The 20,285-nt window shown below is 53.6% G+C and overlaps 3 protein-coding genes across 3 annotated transcripts; 2 read left to right on the forward strand and 1 right to left on the reverse strand.

The window, feature by feature from the left end:
* The first annotated feature begins 5,846 nt into the window (after positions 1–5,846).
* Positions 5,847–8,144, forward strand: KVR01_009993 (uncharacterized protein). Its single transcript, XM_044784799.1, has 4 exons — positions 5,847–5,860; positions 5,935–7,019; positions 7,076–7,579; positions 7,646–8,144. Exons 2-4 carry the CDS (start codon positions 6,060–6,062, stop codon positions 7,763–7,765), a joined length of 1,584 nt encoding a protein of 527 aa, XP_044641241.1. The 5' UTR covers positions 5,847–5,860; positions 5,935–6,059; the 3' UTR covers positions 7,766–8,144.
* Positions 8,145–11,755: 3,611 nt separating this feature from the next.
* On the reverse strand, positions 11,756–13,292 carry KVR01_010020 (uncharacterized protein). The gene is made up of 2 exons (XM_044785146.1): positions 13,098–13,292; positions 11,756–13,033 (listed from the first exon to the last, which is right to left on the reverse strand). Exons 1-2 carry the CDS (start codon positions 13,176–13,178, stop codon positions 12,239–12,241), a joined length of 876 nt encoding a protein of 291 aa, XP_044641268.1. The 5' UTR covers positions 13,179–13,292; the 3' UTR covers positions 11,756–12,238.
* Positions 13,293–19,532: 6,240 nt separating this feature from the next.
* On the forward strand, positions 19,533–20,208 carry KVR01_009908 (uncharacterized protein; the record flags this gene model as incomplete). Its single annotated transcript, XM_044793645.1, has 2 exons — positions 19,533–19,811; positions 19,906–20,208. The coding sequence occupies 2 exons, from the start codon at positions 19,533–19,535 to the stop codon at positions 20,206–20,208; spliced, it is 582 nt and encodes a 193-aa protein (XP_044641156.1).
* Positions 20,209–20,285: the final 77 nt, after the last annotated feature.

Consider the following 20,285-nt stretch of genomic DNA (forward strand, 5'->3'; position numbering starts at 1 on the left):
AGTTAATATAAAGGAATAATAATATTACTATCTTTAATATTATTTAAAAAAACTTATTTTTATTAATAAATAATTAACTTTAATAAGTTTAAAGATACTTTATTTATTCTATTAAATATATAAAATTAATTTTAAATTATATAAGTTAAAGTAAGTCTTTAAGTTATTTATAATTTAACTTTTCTTTTAAAAGTTAATAAAAGAACTTAATAAATTAATTATATATATAATTATTATTAAAGGTAAAAAGAAGTCTTTATTAATACTTTAAATTATTAAAAGATTTAAAAATAATAAAAAGTTATTTTTAATTTAAATAAAGTATTTATTAATATAATAATAATTAGAAAAGAAAAAATATTAATAAAATATTTTATAAAAGTTAAAATAAAACTAAAAAATAAAAATAAAGTAAATAATAAAAATAAGGTTATAAAATTAAATTATATTATAATTAAAATTATAAAGATTTAAATATTATTATTAGCTTTAAAATAGTATTTATAGTTATTAAGGAATTTAAGTTTAAAGTTAGATAGTAATTTTAAGGGTATCTAAAATCCTTGTGTACATTGGTAGGGTTGTGTGTAGACCGGTCCACTGACTTATCGAGCAAGGTGAGATGAATCCTCCCGCTCTCCATCTGGTGCAGTGTCTCAGAGTTGGCAGATGGTATTGGTGCTGTGGTGGCACAGTGACCAGTCGCATGCATTCGCAAATGGTGTCGGTGCCGCCTCCTGAGTCTCCCGTCGTCGCCAGATCGCGCCCAAAGACTACATATAGAGAGAGTTCTTGCAATTATTCAGAAGCGTCACCAGCTGTGCCATGATAGCCTTTTGCTGGTCAAAGGTGAATACGTGTATGAACGAGCCGACAAAGATGAAATCAATCCTGCCCCGGAGCTCGGCAAGGAAGTTTTCGTCGAAAACATCTCCAGAACAGAATCGGGCTCTCGGCGTCTCACAGTCACCAGATAACTCGTAGCCGAGATCCTATAATCACGGCTTGAGGTCCACGCCAATAACGTTGTCGGAAAGTGCGCCGTCGTGGACGAGCTTGCGGGTGTCCTGGCCGAAGCAGCCGAGCAATGTCTCCTCTGCCTGGACACGGTTAACCACTTCTTGGTATAAGGACACAGACAGGCTGGGAATTCAACAAATCTGAATATTCTTTCTAAGTACTAGGTCTTAAATACTTACTATTATATAAAGGCGCTATATATATCCTTGGATGTATATGGAAATATATAGAAGTAAAACCACATTGCATACCTTCCTGGCCTATGAAGTTGGCTATTGGGGACTTCCAAGACTGGATGGGCGAGACACTAGCACAAGCGTGGGGAATGGGGAAATCAGATCAGGACCTGGCGATGTGCAATAGGGTGCACGTCTCAGAAATGTCATGGTTACCTATGTAGGTATCCTAACAGGTGCCGTTTGAACTGTTACGAGCACCCAATGGCTCGGCACATTGAGTTCACAAACATGATTCAAAACGATTTGCAGCCAAACGTGCTGCTGCCTCTTGGGTACTGCCCTTGGAATCTCCGTCTGTGTGGGGAGTAGATTGCCATTCTACTACATTTGTAGTTGCTGTCTTGGCATTGATGTCCAAGGTGCATTACTCATTTGAAATCTAGTTGTATCACACAATTTGTGTGTATTGCATCACACGTAGCGCCCCTGAATTGTTGTTTCAGCAAAGGATCTCTTTATCATGCTTCAAGTTACAGGCGAGACCCCGGGCAAGACACCTGGGCACTCAACGGAGAGCGGTGTGTCAGGCTTAGATGCATGTGTACCTCCCACGAGGGACTGCAACGCAAGCACGGCTATACTGCAGTGCGGTGTTGTCACTGTAGGAGATGCTCGAGTCATAGTGATTGATCAACACTGGTCATCGGAAGACCAACAGCATCCTCGGGCAAGACTTGCACCGGTCTGTGGGGTGTCGATGTACGCTCGCAGATTCCCCCCTGGCCGATCGGCTCAGCATGCGTCCCTGAGAATGAACGACTCCTGCCAGACGGGGGGTGGGTGTTGAAGCCTCCCCTCCCCTCTGGCTAGATTCGTTCAGCTGCAGCTGCCTCCGTAGTCGCTTGTGGTGTCGCAGACACGAGCACGTAAGTCAGCCTCTGGGCTGGCTAGACCAAACTTTATCCTGCGGGAGAGTGTCTGTACCAAGGCGAGCCCCAAGCTGGACAGAGGTTGATGGTGGGCGCAAAGTCGCGTGCATGTGGTGCGCAGATCTGAATCGTAAGATTTCATTTGAAGGGTGGCAGGTTGGGTTGGGCGTGGCCCAATGAGATGCGCCGGGCGCCCAAGGCACGAGGTCGGGATGAGGCTGAAGACGGCGCCGCGGGGAGGTTGGACAAGGGTTCTGGGGGGTGGATCCCGCCCAGGCCACGGTCTTTCTTGGTTCTTGTGTGTCGCGCGGACGAGGGTCCCCTAAACTCTACTCCGAACCGAGTAGCGCGCAATCAGCCTGCAAACCTGCCAGCCTGCCTCCCCCCCACGTCATCGGAAAGCCCAACCCCAACCCAGCCGCTCGCCCAGCCGCCTTGCTGCATCTTGATTCTGGGGCCTGGGCGATTGCGAGCCTCGTTGCCTCACTCGTCGCACCTGACACGTCTGCTCGCGCTCTCCCGAGGATCGAGCAACGACATCTGAAGACGGATGCAGTCGTTCACCCGTTGCGCTGTCACCGGCACTAGGCCACTCTGCAGGACGACCGGACGAACGCCATTCTGTCCCGGAAACACAACGCTCTCCTGACTACTGCGCAATCACTGTCGCATTGATCAACATGTGCCTGTGATGCTGCCGTATCGCCCGCAGCACTGGCTGGAACTGCTGCAGCAGCAGGTGGCTGGCCCACTGGCAGCGCCGCCTGAGTGGCTCGGCACGTTGGACGTCGTACTGGGCGTGGAGCGGCGTGGAGTGCAGATCGCCACGGTCCAGAAGCCCTGAAGCCCAGCTCGATGGGGGCACTAGTGTGATAAGCGCTAGCCGCCTGGTATAGTGATCGTCATAATATGCCTCTGGACATCCTGCTGCAGCTGAAGCCTCCGCCGCCTCCCGAGCCTGCAACGACACACATCGACAACAAGCTCACGGGATCCTCGGGCCCATCTGGTCGACTCATGAGGATGCATCCCTCCCCGGGCCTCAGTGCAGCAAGCAACAAGACCCTCCATCGTCCGATCTACTCTCCGTGCGAGCCTAGGCCGCACTGCCGCTGTCAGACTGCGAGCTACTTCACGGCTTTTTATGCGTTGTCTTTCCGGCCTGGCGCTGTTCCAGCCCACCCGGCTGCCGCCTAGCCACGAGGCCTCGTCTGCCTCGTCTGCCTCGTCTGCCTGCATGGTGTCAGAAACTGTTCGCACGACTTCTGGTAGCGCCATCCCTCTCGTGCGTGGCTACGAGCGTGGCCTTCTGCGAATGACAATGTGACAACTACCGATGAGGTCAAAAGCCAGCCTGTCCCGACGGCCAAGCAATGGGCAAACTCAAAACTTCCAGCCCTGCGCGGCTGGCACTGACCTAAACAAATTACCGAAACGTTGGTCAAGGCTTATTCCGGACCTATAGGCGTCTGATGACATCGTCTGCACAGTCCGGCAGTCCGGCCAGCACTCAGTCGATTACTCACGTGCACATGCCATTCATTCAAAGCGAGGCTTGTGAGTTGACGAGAGCAGATTTGAGCCAATGCTGACTGGGGAAACGTAGCTAGTTCAGTCTGCGTCTGCGTCTGCGTCTGCGTCTGCGTCTGCGTCATGTCCTGTCCAGCCACCGTTCTTTGTGCGAGGAGCCGAACAAGGTCGAAGCTCCGGTTCGACGCGGCCAAAGGTTTGCTGAGTGTGCCATCTCCTCGAAAATTTCAGAACAACCCATGACAATCGAACATTTCTTCCCCTGCCGATGCCGGTGTCCTGGATGACAGATCCTTTGGGATGCGTGCCATCCTATCGCTTCGTACTATGTAGACTGGCCGGCGTCCGTGTTGGACATTCGGGGTTTCTGGTTGCCTGATCGAACATCGATCTGCGAGGGCGGACACCGACTCTTTCGATTCGTGGGTACACAGTACATATTCTCTTGCCTGCATTGCGGCCCAACGGCATAGCAAGCATCAAGCATCAAGCATCAGAAGAGCGTGCCTTTCAATGTCTCAACGTTGCACTGGGGAGCCGGCGAGGTGGCGGTGAGTCCAGGACGAACTCCTCATGTGGTTCATGAGCTGCCCCGCCGCTCGCGAGTTGACGTTGTAGCGTTCTCGAGGGGTTCATGAGCGGAGTTACACCGAGAATGTCACCTACGAAAAGTTCATGCCGCCGAGTCAAGGGCGGGTGCAGAGGCTGGACGGTGCGTTCTGGGTCTGGCTATTCTGCTGAGCCAAGGCTCACTGAGACTGGGGCGAGCCTGCGTGAAGACGGTGCAGTGGCTGGCAGACTCTCCACATCATGGCGATACGTAGCCGCACCCGAGTGGGTATTACATATCGCCAGTGTTAAGACGCTTCTGCAAAGCGCCTCACGCGGCTGAATTGGAAGCTGAGGCAGTCTCCGGGGCTAGGCCCTCGTGACCCTGTCAACGTCAAGTGGGAACACTCCTGGTTGGGATTGGGTTTAGGGCAGGCGGATATTTCTGGAGACTTAGGCATGCCATCACCATGCAGGCATACAGTCCGATGCCCAAAGGCGGGACGCCAGCGGCCATCCTGAGAGTGTCAGACTGATCAGACTATATGCGGCCAGCCATGGAGGTTGGTCGTGCGACGGTGCATGATCTCTCGCTTCCTGGCTGCTCAGGTGCCGAGAAAAAAGTTCTTGAGTGTAAATTGTGACATCGAGAGGTCAAGACACTGGGGAGAATTGCAGCCGAGTCTCCTGCCTCCGAACAGCGATCTCAGCTGTCGGGGTGCCTGGTCTGCATCGAGTGCTTGCAGCTTATGAGACTCTGACGCCTTCAGGGCTACGAAGCCACCGAGGCGGCGGGGGTGGCGGGTGATGTGTTTTCTCATGCTCGCACGAGGACGCCTCTCGCGGCCTCTGGTCAAGTGCAGAGTTGCACGGCTCCGTGGCAGAGGCTTGTTTCGTCCGATCCGAACTCTGGTCATTGTTTGATTCGAGAACAAGTTGGAATTGTTCGCTATCATTCACTTCGTGCACATTTACATTTGGTGTTGCATTGCGTGTGAAGAAAATCACTGTCTTCGCCCTCATCCGGTCTCGTCGGGGGCCCGAGAAGGTGACCGCGGGAAGCAACGGTGACCCCGGTTTGGGATGCATAAACTTCGGATTATTAGAACACAATCAACACCAGCCATTTTGGGATTGCATGAAGACCGTCTCCTGGATGTATAGTTTCACGCCATCAGACTCTCCCCACGAACCCTGAGCACCTCTTGGGACTTGACGTCACGTCCAGCGGTCCCGCAGGCCCTTCCCGACTGCCATCCGACTGTCCCTCGCAATATGCCTCAGACACACCGTACGGCGCCGGAACCTGGATCATGCCGTCGATTGAGTTTGCGCGACTCCTCCTCCGCCTCCTCTTGCTGTCGATCGGGCGCCCCTCTTTGAGAGTATCAGCCCAGGCCACCTGCTTGCACCGGCCCTTGTGCCCCTCCATCGGGTCCGCCTCGAGGGGCTTTCCTTGTCTCTCAGCGGCTGGGTGCCATCATCGGCGTCTAGTACGATGCAGCAGCCTAGTCAGGTTCACCCTCGATGGGAGAGGTGACTGACCATCCAAGAAACCAGGAAACCAGGAAACCAGGAAGTAGACGTTTGGCTCAGCCGGAGTTTTCGAGACGGAACGGCAACCAGAAGTAGAAGCACAACCCCGGGATATATGTATGCTCAGAACCATATCCTCCTTCTCGAAGACCAGTGGAAACCCAGTCACTCAGTTTCATCAATCTTCAAAGCCCTCGCCCGTTCAGCGTTCCCATCCATCCAGTCAGGCGACAGGCCCGTGCCAACACCCTTACATCCACTTGCCCCCCAACCCTTCTTTGTGGGTGAGTCCGCCTCGCCCTGAGTAGGATCAGCCATGGCAAACGAACACTCCATCCCCATTGGGGTCGCGTACGACGATGCGGCCCATATTCATGGGCCACAGTCCCCAGAAGACCGCCAGAACGACGTGATGGAATCAACAGAGAAGCCTGACGAGGACCGCCTCGAGGACAGCTTGTCACCAAACACCGCTGTAGAGGAGCAGGATGACCTCTCAGATGATTCCACACCTCCTGTCCCGCCGGTGCCTCGCCAGCTCTCGTCCCGGGCTTCTCGCACCCGCATTCGAAGAGGTCAACCTAAGAGCTACGACTCAGATCCTCAGACTTATGGTCAAGACATGTCGCGCATGATGTCCTCGAGGTCCAACCGCCCTAGGTTTCAGGACGAGATGTATGAAAGCGACCCTCACTACGGCTCCGACCGTGCATGGAGGGAGGAGATTCGACATCCAGATTATCAAGATCGCCGATATATGAACCGTGGGAAGCCGCCAAGGGCCTTTCTCAACAATCAGCAGAGCCCAGGCACGAAACAGTGGGTGGAGGAGTCACGATCCTATCATGACCCATTCTCGCCCATGCAGCCCCCAAAGCGTTTCTACACCTTTGATGAGGAACAAGGCTACGGCCCAGGTTACCCCGGGGGCTACAACCATCGCCAGACCTTCTCAACCGACGACAGCCCCCGAATCCAGTGGAACAGCCTCACAAAGGAACAGAAGGCCGAGGTTCTTCGTCTACCCTGGCTGCAGTGGATGAATTCGGACTTCAAGAACCACTTTGTCGCCAGTCTGGGAGAGTTCGTCGGCACGACCATGTTTCTCTTCTTTGCCTTCGCCGGCACCGAGGTCGCCAACATCGCATCGAACGCCAACGGCTCAAACAACTCTTCAGACTCCAACACAACAACCGGTGCATCGACCGGTTTCAATGTCAATGTGCTTCTATACATTGCGCTCTCATTTGGCTTCTCACTCATGGTGAACGTCTGGGTAAGTGGCCTCTCTTCTACCTTGATGACGTGCTGAAACCTCTAACAATTCTGTAGATCTTCTTCCGTATCAGTGGTGGATTGTTCAACCCGGCCGTGACAGTCGCCCTGATGCTGATCCGCGCTATTTCCGTCTTCCGTGCCATCGCTCTGTTCATCTCCCAGATCCTCGGTGGTATCATGGCATCGGTCCTCGTGCGGTATTTGTTCCCTGAGAATTTCAACGTGCGAACCACCTTGGGAGGCGGAGCCAGCATCGCGCAAGGCATCTTCATTGAGGCGCTTCTCACTGCCGAGCTGGTATTCACCATTTACATGCTTGCGGCCGAGAAGCACAGGGCAACTTTCATGGCGCCCATTGGCATCGGCCTGGCGCTCTTCATTGCTGAGATGGTCGGCGTGCAGTTCACTGGCGGCTCTTTGAACCCGGCGCGCAGCTTTGGCCCCTGTGTGGTCACGGCTACGTTCGATCCGGAACATTGGATCTACTGGGTCGGTCCGTTCATTGGGGCCCTGATTGCCTGGATGTTCTACCGTTTCATCAAGGCGCTTGAGTACGAGGTAAGATCACCTACTTTCCAACCAGGCTGCCGTGTCTATTGGTGCTGACGGAGATGCCCCTTTTAGATGGTCAACCCTGGTGCAGACGGCGACCCGCTCAATGATCCCACCAAGAATCCGGAGAAGGCAGCTGAGATCAAAATCGCAAGGCAGAAGACCAGCTTGTCGAGCATGAAGACGTCATGAGCGACTTGACCATCCACACCTAAATGATGCCTCTGTCCAAAAAAAAAAAGTACAACTAAAAACTAATATTCGATACCGTCATTTGCATGAATGGAAGACATGAAGATAATTTCCAGGAGGTGGCGAGGAGCTGGTTAGCCCGCGGACAGATCGGCCTAGGGCCTGGGCTTTTTTTGGCTTTTGGTTTCACCTTGGAATCCTTTTTCGTCTTTTGCATTTGCAACTTTCAAATTGTAATTTGCAATCACGTACACACCCACACACACACGAGGCGTTCATAGAGAGGACCCCTATGGCGATGACTACGACGATGACGATTTCACAAGCGGTTGCTCTGTACCGGGGCAACGGGGTTGAGACAGTAAACGGCCTGGGCAAGCATGCGACGTTCAAATAGACTATTTCAAACTAAGAGATGGAAGATTGGTTCACGTTCCACTTGATGAGTGCAGCGCCCGATGTGACCTCCCTAGGCATGGTGCTGCAGTGACCACGGTGAATCCGCTTCCAGCGCACGAGTTCAGTAGACTGCATTAGCGACTGTTAGCTGGCGCATGTAAACGCCCGGTTCGGCGCACTCGGGAGCGATCGTCAGGAGGGCGGGCCCTGAATCAGCGTTGGAGTGGGCGGCCCAGCCACGCGGCCGTTGGCGCGGGCGCTGGCGTTGCAAGCCGTCATCCCAGCGATCGGACGACACACTAAGGCGCCCGCAGCAACGGTGTTGGCCTAATAAGGGGTTTGAGGGTTCTTGGTGCCTAAGGGGCTGGAAGCATTGGGCCTTTGCGGGGACCAGACATGCCCAAGCAGGCCCCCTGGTTTGCTCAGTGTTTCTATTATGGGCAAAAGGGGTCTGTCTGCACGGTACTTAAGTATGTAGCTTTGCTCCATGCGGCAGACGCAGTGATAATAAGTGATGTCATCCAGCAAGCTCGAAGACGGTCATCTTCAACCGGGGATTGAAAGGCTTGGGCTTCCTACTGTACATATGAAGGCATCACACTCACTGTATGTGGATGGGGAATAGAAACAATTCTAGTCCAACTGGATTGCAAGATCCAGCGTCAGCCAGTTCAAACTCTCGAACTCTCGACACCGGAATCTCGGTGGTATGTCGTACCGCACTGCAAATGTAGTTATAAAAAAGGCTTACTATGGAGGCAATAGATGATGCGTGGACTCATTTACGAATCTCGTCATCACTCGCGGCTCAAATCTTGTGGACAAAGTGCTTTCTCGTTAGTAGCAAACAGTTCTTCCTTGAAGAAATCATGCCAATTCTCAATCCAAAAGTGTACATAATTGGTAAGCTCTCATGCGTGGCGTCTCCCAAGGTGCCGTGCGCCTCCGACTCGGATTTGCCACGGCTAGTGCTTATTCTTGTGCTCTGATTGAGGGTATCTTTGGTCGTGAGGTAATAAGCCGATATAGACCATAAATGGAAATGACAGTGGTACCCTGAGATGGAGATTATGCTGTTATGGAATAGTGTGAGACATAAAACTACCTAGGTAGACGAGTTTGGATCATGGACCAGAATCTCTGAGGGCGCGTCGATGGCCGTGATGTGATGTATGTATGGACCTGGACGTTTCGCCCCATTCGTATTAGACCGTCTTCGTCCTCCACAGAATCCAGAACTCATATTTATGCTGACTAGGAGGACCACGATTAAATATCTATCAGACAGGAGTGCCTATGGAATTTCGCGCTCCAAAGTTGGACATGCTGGACAGATACCTACATAGGTGCAGTATTACATATGTGGCTATACAAGGTCTTTCTCTCGATGTTTTCCATTCCCGACAATCTACCCACGCTGTCCCTTGAAACCTCACGAATAGGACAACTAGAGTTACAGCACTTGAGTGGTTTAGTACCAACTTCATGGTATCACTGTGCAATTCAAATTGATTGCAAACTTGTTTCTAGGATCTAACTTTCTTGCCTGGACACAGGGTCGTTCAATCCGGAGCTACTAGCTCCCACTCTAGTCAGGGACCGCATGCAGATTCGGATGTACACCGGGAGATACCAGAGGCCCACAACGACTGACCTACTATGAAGTACAGTAACTAAACAGTTTTTCCGGTCTAACGGGAGGATTACTAGAAGGTACCTAGGTATAAGTTATAGTTCACCGTATGAAGGCACCATGTATGTCCTCGGACGTATACGGAATAGAAGCGAAACCACATAGATACACTTTATTAAGCAAACCTTAAAGTCTTCCCATTAGGGCTATAGTTAGAGCTAACATCCACTTACCTAGTAATTATATCCACTTACTTAGTTTTTTTCAACTATAAACTTAGTATAAAGTTTTATATATAAGGCTTATATAAAACTATATACTTAATTAAAATTCTTTAAATTATTAATACTTTTAATATAAACTTTTTTTAAATTTTTTTTAATACCTCTTTTAGCACTCCTTTTAAACCTTTTAAACCTTCTAGCCTATATATATTTAGGTATTAACTAAGTATTTAGATACTAAGTGAACGCTAGATAGTTAGAAGTTAAGAAGGTAAAGGTGAAGACTATATTCTTTTTAGCTTTCTAGCACCCCTTCTAGCCTTCAGCCCTTTAGACTTCTAGCTTTCTAGCGTTTAGTTGGTATCTAAATGCTTAGTTGGTATCTGAATGGGGAGTTAGTACCTTAAGGTGTGTAGAAGGGGTGCTAGAAGGGGTGTTAGAAGGGGTGCTAGAAGGGGTGCTAGAAGGGTTGCTAGAAGGGTTGCTAGAAGGGGTTTGGAAGGGGTTTATGCTAAAAGTATTGAAAATTTAGAGAATGTGAAGTCCTTAGTGTTGAATTAGAAGGTATTTATGAATGTGAGGGAGTTGCTTAGAAAAATTGGTACTGGGTGAGTGGTTGGTGGGAACTGGGTGAGTGGACATAATTGCTGGGTGAGTGGACGTTAGCTCCTGTGGCCATACTATTACCAAAGCCATTCTCCCACCAACTGAAATCAGATTGGCGTGGAGGAAAATTCTTGATATTTCAGAAGCTGTAAATAAAATTTCTTTATTTGTTGTTTCCCGAGCTTTCGAGATCCAATTGCACGACTGCGCTATTTGACGTTGTCATACCACGGCCTGCACGCGTGGCAGCTCTTAGAGGTGCATTGGTGTAGGCACACATGGTCAGACCAGGTGTGACCAATATGTCTCAGAAAACTTTTCAACATTTCTTACGGGCAGGCACTTGTAGGAGTCGTCCTCTTGATTGTCATTAGTGAACGGATTTGACGCAACACGCATCGTCCCGGGGCGGCACCGATTACCACGTGGAGACACGTTTGTGCTACTTCAGTCGCAACTCCGGCGTTGTTTTTCAGGGGGGAAATGGTCGATACTACACAAATTTGAGTCTGATCTGCGACAGTGTATCAGGTCAGCCGCAATGGCCGTCATGTGAACGATTTCACTGTACCCTCTACTGATTTCGGGAAACTGAATCGGTCATATGAGCTGCCCCTTGAGCCTGTACGTGGTTCCGGATTCAAGGCGCCGTAATGTCACAAGTAATAGGAGACTTCCCTTTACGAATTAACTGAATAACTGTGGGGTCCAAGAACCACATCGCAGTATGTGAGGCTGCTCGCCCTTGAAACCATGGGGAGGTGTTGTTCTTTGCTGTAGCAAGGAATCGGTACTGCCCGGCATCCTCAAATACTTAGACAGCGGGTCTGTCTCCGTACGCTTTTGCTTTTCACCTAGATGTGAAAGTTGTCTTGATGAGCGTATTCACTTTCGAAATTTCTTCGGTTGCTTGTTGTCCAGCTCATCGTAAAAAAGCAAAGGTGCATGTGACAACCTCGTTGAGGGGCAGTGCGCATAGCATCGAGTTGTGAGAGGTGTTGTTATCGTTACTCCTTTTGCACGAGTATTAAAGGTCAAAAAGACGCTTTTTCCATATGGTGATAGGATCGCATCATGTTCTTGCTAGCCATAATTTGGCGCGTGAACAATAGCTATGGCACGAGACTGTTGACTACCTAGGCACTTCGATACTCAGATGTGATGCAGATGCTGCTGAGAAGATCCAGGCGTCATACCCATGTTCAATGTATGTCACTGCGTTCCTCGTTGTCTATTGCATATAAGCACCAAGTAGTCAGAGCAGATCCGTCCATGAACTAGATTCCGATTACTACATCGCTGTCGTACCCGAAACGGTGTAAGACGAAGAGTGGAATCATAGACAGACCTAGCCGTGGCACGTCACACTACATTGGGTCCGAAGCCACGCTGATGACTGGCTGGAGGACCTCTGTTCCTCTGTTGTTACTAGAGTTGACGGGAACACGATACCCCAAACAATCACGAGGCCGAGGCTTCAACATACTCCTCCAGAGGAGGGCAGAACCGCCATGGTTCGATTTTTCTTTGTCTTTTTAGCCTCGAAGCGCCACGCACCGTAAGAGTGACACCACTCATTACCGCCCCGTCATGAGTTCTGCCAGCCTCGGCTCACCAGACCCCAGGAATCACAGCCCACTTGTCCCGGATCTTCTCCTCTCCGAATTTCTCAATGTACCACTTTTTCCCATTGACCGCCCGCGGCAGCATAGCCGCGATCTCGTTGACAACGAACGTGCGGGCAGGCACACAGCTCACTCCGCAGGCAATGTAGAAGCCGGTCCACTCAACCCACTCGACAAAGTAGTGGGGGAACAGCATGATGCTGAAGAGGCCGGCCTGCGGGATGCTGTAGTGCTTGTCAACGCTGCCCACGGGTGTGCCCTGCTCCCTGGCCAGGCGTTCCTGGCGGCGCAGCTCGCGGCGGCGGATCTCGCGCAGCTCGTCGTCGTGGAAGTAATTGGCGGACAGGCCGACGTAGAAGATGGCGATGCCCGCAGCGAACTGCAGGGTCGGAAAGGGTGCGAGCTGGGCCTCCCAGGCTTCCCTTGTGACGGGTCCGTAGGCAGCCAGCCAGCCACCGATGCAGGTGGCATTGAAGAGCTGGAAGACGATGGCGAAGGCCCAGACCAGGGGGTGGATGGGCGACATGGAGGGTTGGATCCAGGGGAAGATGACGGCGCGGTAGATGTAGTGCATGACGAAGAGGGCGGCGAGGACCTTGTTCTGCCATGGGAGATCGGTGATCCCATGCTGTGCTGGGAGGGTGTTCATGATGTACAACAGGGTCATGAATCCCGGGCACTCCATGGTCATCCACGCAACGCGCCCGGGCAGGTTGAGTGCGCTGTTGGTGGACGTCTTGCCCATGCCATACCATGAGACGGCCCACTGCAGTGACGCACCCTGTAACTTGTGAGCGGTACTAGAATCGCACTGGAGGGACCATTGGGAGTGAGTTGAGGCCTACCAGTGGGAAGAACTGCCAGATGAATAGGACCAGGCTGTAGTTCTCCTCGGACGGAGGACACCAGTTCTTGATGAGCGCCATGGCGTGAGGCTAGTGGTCCGGTTGTGGCACGCACCCAGAAACAAGGGCAGAAATTGTAATCGCTCTGGTCCCTCTGGTGTATGAGTGAGTGCTTTCAGACTTGGCAGCCAGCCTCTCTATGATGGACTGTCCCGAAGCCCCGGGCCTGTTTTGACACACTGGGTGACATCATGAGATCTTGCCCCAAACCCTAACCCGCACAGCAGCAATAGCAGGTAGGAAAATGGCACATCTCAAGTGCTCTCGTGGCCCTTGAAAATAGCTCCAGGTGTAAGAGTTTTGAAATTAATGGAAATGTCGAGAGACCCAGAACAGTTTCGGTTTGAACCTGGAGTTTGAGCAAGAAGGCCGAAACTAGCGTCATGTTTCCCGCAGCGCTGCTGGCGTTTTGAGATGTGTAGTACCATTGGCTGTTTCGAATCTGATGTTAGAACGAGGCATAACTGTAGCCATACATATCAGACTGTACCAGAACCTGTTCACTCGTCAGCGATCCCACTCGGGGCCATCCGGCGGCACTTCCTTGATGACACATGCCTACTCGTGCGGCAATCCATTCCCCCGGCTCGCTCTCGACATGCTTAGGCAGGAATTCTATACCATAGTATATGCCCAGGTGACAGAGTCTGACACCGACTCGGAGTGCGGGCGAAGCTCTTTGTTTGGATTTACAAAATGAATATCGCAAGTGACCGTGTCTGTAAATTGTCTCCACTTGGGTAAGAGTCCACTGACATCATTGATGGAGGTCATTCCCGGCTCAAGGGCCAGATATGTGTGTTTTGAGGATTCCTATTCACAATCTGTAAGGGACCTTGTCCTTCCGAGCACTAACAGTGAAGAACGGCACAACATATTGACCGTTAGACGGGAGAGCCGTCATCGATATTTCACCAACCCACAAACACTCCGAGTCCCTGGCTCCTAAACGCTTGAGAGGCACTGAATACAACATTGGACCTCTTGTCGAGAAACAGAGGAACATTGAAACCACGAACCTGCCGGACGTGCGAATTACGTAGCAGATATCACATTGTGTTTTCGATCATCAAGAGGCGTCCCTGAGGCAATACATCAATGTGCAATACTGAGCCAGAGGTCGCTAGAGCCTTGTCATATTCACAACGTCTATGCCATGTCATGGCACTCGAGAATGCTTCAGAAGGAACATGTCTCAACTTCAATTATCCAAACAATGCAGGCCAAGCACATTGTTGTGATTACAATAGCGACATTTCTAATCGGATCGACCAGGTTAACCGGTATCTAGGTAGATGGGGGGGGGCCTGGCTAAACATGTTTAGTCTGGCTTCGACACCATGGCATAGTGTTTTGAATTTCCGGTCCATGCTGGTGGTTTCGTTTCTAATACCCATGCATATAAAACGTGTGCGGCGCCTTCATACAGTGGTAAACGCTCAAGACCCGGACTGGTCCATGTTGGAAATACGGCATCCCGCACGCGACGCTGGTGGTGCTGCTGTGCACGATTTACGCACGTGATTTACGCTCGTGGGCACGTGGGCAATGCTTGCTTCTGGCCACTTGGCTGAAGAATTATTGCTAAAGTACCTCGAGCAGCAAACGTGCTTACGATCCTTGCTAGCAGGCATGTGCTGAAGAATGAACGGGTACGCGCAGAAAGCACACATGCGCCGAGCCGGCCAGACGTCTATAAGCTTGACGGAGGCATGTCCAACACCAAAATCCAGTACAGCACGATGCGCCATCTCCGCCGCCGATCACAAGTATATCAGTGCACTGAGGGAAGGAGTGGTCTCGGCTTGCCGTCGTCGCGTCGGTGACATCTCAGGGCGGGCCGGCGGAAAGGCAGAGACTTCCGGTCTTGATGTACCTACCTGACATCAACATGCGTGGGGGTACCTGGGCTGATGCGGACTAGCCCTTTTCTCAAGCTGGCTGACACATGCTGAGAAAACTACAAGAGAGATTAAACATAAATAGTGGTTCTTCAGAGCGGAAGTAGGAGACAGGCGCCCTAGGTTTGTATTGGCAAAGGCTTCCCGCCGGCTGTCATAGCTCCCGCCCAGGAATGCCGCGCCCCTCGACGTGAGAAGCCGTCCGGCCGGCCAAGGCAGGTCACCCGGACGAGCAAGATGGACCAGGACCAGATGGTTACTCCGGCATGGTGGCGGGATACCTCCGGCCACAGAGATCGAGGCTCGCATTGTGCATGACGACGGCGCAGCAACTTGTTGCTATCATCTGCAGGTGGCTGCAGGTTGGTTACAGTCCCAAGGTTCAAGGGCTCCGGCGTCCAGCCGCTTGCCGCGTCGTGGTATAGTCAGATCCTCAAATGTACACTACTGTAGAACCACTTCTGGCGAGTAGCAAGGCTGCACCTTCCCAGGCGTCACAGCCTTTCTGCACGAGTCCCAAATGGGCCAGGGGTTTGCCGCAGCTACCGCTACCAGACCCGTGCCAGAGCTCGCACATCATATGAGCACGGCCCGTGGGGATGGTGGGCTGTGTGGCAGGTTGGTGGTGGGTGTGGCTGGCTTCCCCTGGCTTCGGGCATCGGGTTCTCCAAACGGCGGTGTGGCAGGGTTCTAGCAAACCTTCTCGCCAGGCTCGCACGCAACCGACGGCAAGGGAAAGGAGAAGGGTGCTATTGTACTGTACTATTGGCGGCAACTACCTCCTGCAGCTCGGCAGGAAGAAGCTGGTTGAGCTGTCCGTGATGCCTGTGCTATCTGACACGTGACTGATGTGGGTGGTGCTTGGGTGGGCCAACAAGACCAGCCCACTGTCACGGCCGAGCGGGATGCTTGTGTAGAGGCAGAGAGGTTGTCGGCGGCATCGCCCAAGGATGTATAGACCCGGGATGGGGGACAAGGGGACGTTGCGACAAGGGTTAAAATAGAAACACTTTAAACCCCCGCACCGCAGACACTCTCTGTACATACCATTGACCAATCCCGACCCTTATCCTACCTGTTTTGGAGCGCGGGTGCAGAGTGAAACCTCAAGTTGGAGATGACTCGCTTAGGGGTCCATCTGCGCCTGCCTTCACCGAGTACAATGCAAGGGTGGGTTGATTGTGAGTGAGAGCGGGAAATGCTCACAAGGCCAAGTCTCGCGGCATGGCATGTCAGTCAAGTCGGACGAGGATGAGGGCTGCGAGAACCTCTGTGGCCTTCGTCATCGTCACCCCACCGTCTGTCGGAGGCACGAGCCTGGTGGTGATGTTGACCTGGCAAGCCTGGAAAGTGTGCTGTATAGGTGGGGTGACCATGCTAAGCACAAAGCAGTCAGCGCCAGCCTGGCCGAATGCTACCACGTAGCCCAATCAGCCAAGGCGCCTGTCCTGGGAAAGCTTCCATCTTCGAAGAGATTTCCATGCTAACCCAGCTGGTGCGTCCGTCGTCCACGGTAGCACCCCCAAGGGGTCTGGCCCTTTCGCGGCCACCGTGAAAGCGACTCACTCTGTCACTCACCCTCTCCTGCCGCTCAGCCTCTGAGAGTGCTTGAGTCCCAACCCACAGGTGATCGGGATCGTCATTCCATGCACAGAGTCTGAGAGTCTGGCAGTTCAAGCTCGCCCCCAGGTCACAGACGTCCAAAGTGGGCCATGCGGTCAATCTAACCCAATCGACGGATGGCGTGGGTTTCATGCAACAGTCACCAGTTGAATTGTCGTGGAAAGGGGATCGAGCAATCATGATTTGAGGGACCCCGCTGCCCCGGCACCGGGAGCGGCATGCAGTAGCACCGTGGCGATAGGGCAGGATCGAGAGGCATGCCGACCAGGGCAACAGCCCGCAATACGTCAGAGCGGGCCAGTGGGCGAGGGCTCTTTTGATGGCAACTCGATGCTACTGTGTAGCAGCACTGCAGCAGTATCAAGAGTCATCCATCCCGCCAGCCGCCCGAGGGCCCGAATGTGAGAATGTCCGCTCCGCTTTTTTTGATGACGGAGAGGCCGTGCGAAGTGAGCCTCGACAACCGAGAGCACTCAAAGACTGTGGCTCCCAGCCAGCCAACCAGCCCAGCAGCCCAGCCAGCCAGCAGCCCATGCCAGCCGCCACGTTTTGGACTGGAACGCAACGATGTGGGAGAAGAGGTCACACGGGACCCAGGCCTCAGCCCTCGGTCCCCGCCTCGATCAGAGCAGCAGCAGCAGGGTACTGTGTACGCAGGAGGTGTGAAGGGCGGCAGCCAACGAGAGTCTGGGTCGCGGGCCTGGTTCGCCACTGGGCCTGGGGGTTGACGAGCCGCCGGCGGGCCCGTGTCGCCAGATGGCCATGCCTCGTCCATGCTTATGCAGGCAGGCAGGCTGGCCTCCTGGCCTCCCACTCGTGCGCTCTGCCGCTTGGTGGGAGGGTGGCGAAGTTAGAGGGGCTTGGCGGGCCAGGGAGTCAGGGGAGACCCAGCCCGAGAGGCAGGTGGTGCTTCAGACCCGGATCGCCCAGGGCCACCAGAGGGGCATTGACCCGGCTGCAGGTTTCAGCGACAGTCGAGGGTCTCGTCTGCCGAGGGTGACAATGACGAGGGGTTCGTTTGAGGCTTGGATGAAGCGCCTCGTGGACAGGGCTGCCAGCGAGACGGTGCTTGGGTGCATCCTCGCCGTCCTCGCCGTCAGGCCGTCAAGTCTAGAAGCACATCCAAGATTGCGGTCGGCCAGGGCTCCAGGCTCTCGGGCCTTGGGGATGGTGTGGGGGTATAATCCCAACGGTCGGCGGCTCTCTGCCTCCCCAACTCCCCTCCCCTCACACCACGCTACGCTACCAGCTGCCCAGCTGCCCAGCTGCCTGGCCGCCCACTCTCAACGGCTTTCTCGTGCCCCGTGTGGTGTGGCCCGCCGCCGCCGCGACGGAGCAGAGCCGGCCATGTCCGTCCGGGCATGCAGCCTGCGTGCGGGCTGGGCTGTGTGTGCTCCGCATATGTGTGTGTGGCAGGCCTGGGCTGCCTGGGTCGGTTTCGGAACCGTGAATAGACAGCAACGTTATTGTCGTCAGGCAGTTCTTCACTTAATGCCTGGGGTGGCCTCGGATCATGTCGGACGGTGCGGTGACGGTGGCAGGGAAGGGAGCACAGTGCCGATGGGCAGCAGGACAGACGGTGACAGCAATGTGCCAGAGCGCTTGACCGTCTTGGTGCACAGCCTTGGAACGACGGGGAGCGTCAGGCCCAATGGCAGCAGGCAGAGGGTGGTCAGGTCAACGCTAGATCCTGAGGAGGGGTGGGGCTGTGGTTGGACACCTGGGACACCTCGACAATTCACCTTCCGCGTCCAAGATGGAGATCAGCGGCCGCAGCTCGCTGCTGATTGGCCGTTGCCCATCGCTAGGCCGGCTCCTCCTTTCTTCTCATTCCTCTGGAGCGGCTTGCCATTTCGGGCTCGAGAGCTGAAAGCGGCTTTGTGGGGAATGGGCACAGCACAGTCTTCTCTGCTCACTGCTGCAGCCCAGCAGCACATGCGCAGTCACCGTCATGTGCTCTGCCGTGACTGAGGATGGGCTCTGGGGCTCCAATCTCGGCTCGCCAGCTCGCACACCCAGCCGGCACCCAGCCAGCCAGCCAGCCAGGCCCAGCCCACCAGCTACCAGTTGCCAGCTTGCCCACGGTGGGATAGGGCAGGGTAGGGGCAGGGTAAGGGATGCGTACCGTGCAGGGGTTCGTCTCTCACACAGTCCCACAGCAGTGTACAGTACGGAGCACGCTTTTGTTCCTCCTGCCTCGCCCCCCCGAGTGTGTGTTCCGTCTAGTCCGCCCTAGTCCGTTCAAGCCAGGTTGCAAGTTGCATGCACCACCCTGACACACCCCTCCCTGTCCCTCGCCAATCACCTGGGCCCTCTCCCACCCTGGACACCTGGACACCCCCCAATCCCCCCGTCGACAGGCCAGTCCCTCGCCCGCCCGCCCTCGTTCCATCCAACAAACACCCGCTCCGTTCCCTCCTCATTCCGCCTCTCCTCTTCCCTTACTTCTACCACCACCTGCCACTTCCAATCTCTGCCCAACCACTCCGAACCCTACCTTGCCTGGCCACTTCCCCATCCCACATACTTCCAAACGCACCACACCTACCAACAACTCCATCATCTTGAACCATCTCCGATATCCGAACAAGACAACATCATAATTTTAAACCCCACGACCTGCATCGACTCATCCACACTGCTCGGATCTGACTGTCCCGTCTACGAAAAGAGTCATCGGCTGATTTTTACACTTTGTCGCTGAAACCTGACCATAATCCCGCAAACCCGCATATCATTGGCGTGCAACAACCCCCGCAGGCATATCTGAGCCACCAGCCCCCAACCACAAAGCCGCAACAGCACCGCCGAGCAGTCCATCGACCCGCAGCTTCTTTAGATATTAGCAATCATGGCTTCGTACTACCACTTCAACGCCCACCAGCAACATCCCACCCCCGCATCCGCCTCTGCTGTCTCTCACAACCACCATGGTGGCCGGAATCGCCGGGGTCCCAGGCTCTCCGTCTCCCAAAACTCCCAGCACAAGCAGTTTCGCGGTGTCCGAAGCATGAAGGAGCTGTCTGAGTCCCAGTCCGTGTCGAGTTTTCGTTCCAAGTACGAGCTCGGCCGCTCTTTTGACCTGGAGGACGACCTGGAGTTCTGCCCCGGCCTTGTCACCGAAAGCGATGTGAGTATCCTCGATCTGGCTCAGGACCTGCCCCTGCCATGCCACGGACGAGTTGGCCTTGCCACCACGGTACACTGACACCCCGGACTCGCAGCTGGCTTACAGCGGCTCCGAACGATCCTCACTCGCCAGCAACTCTCCTACCGGATCACCAACACAACAGCCCCAACAGGTTGCTGCCTCATACACCCTGAACTCGTCCTCGCCTGCGTTTCTTCCGCCCTCTTTCCAGACTCACCACTCTCAACCTAAACTACACCAACCAGCCGCTACCAGGGCCCGCAACGCCATCCCCATCATCAACCCTGCCAACGGTCAAGGCCTGACAATGCCTTCGCCGCCCTCGTCGGTCTCGCCCTCGGTCCGGATGCAGCAGAGCCTTCGCTCCCGCTGGTAAATGATGTCGCCTCGCTTCTCATAGAGGCGGAGGGGCGGCATCATTCCGGCCGTTGTCATTGATGTGATCGAGGATGG

The sequence above is a fragment of the Diaporthe batatas genome, assembly GCF_019321695.1.
Source record: "Diaporthe batatas strain CRI 302-4 chromosome Unknown Contig00012, whole genome shotgun sequence".
Lineage (NCBI taxonomy): Eukaryota > Fungi > Ascomycota > Sordariomycetes > Diaporthales > Diaporthaceae > Diaporthe > Diaporthe batatas.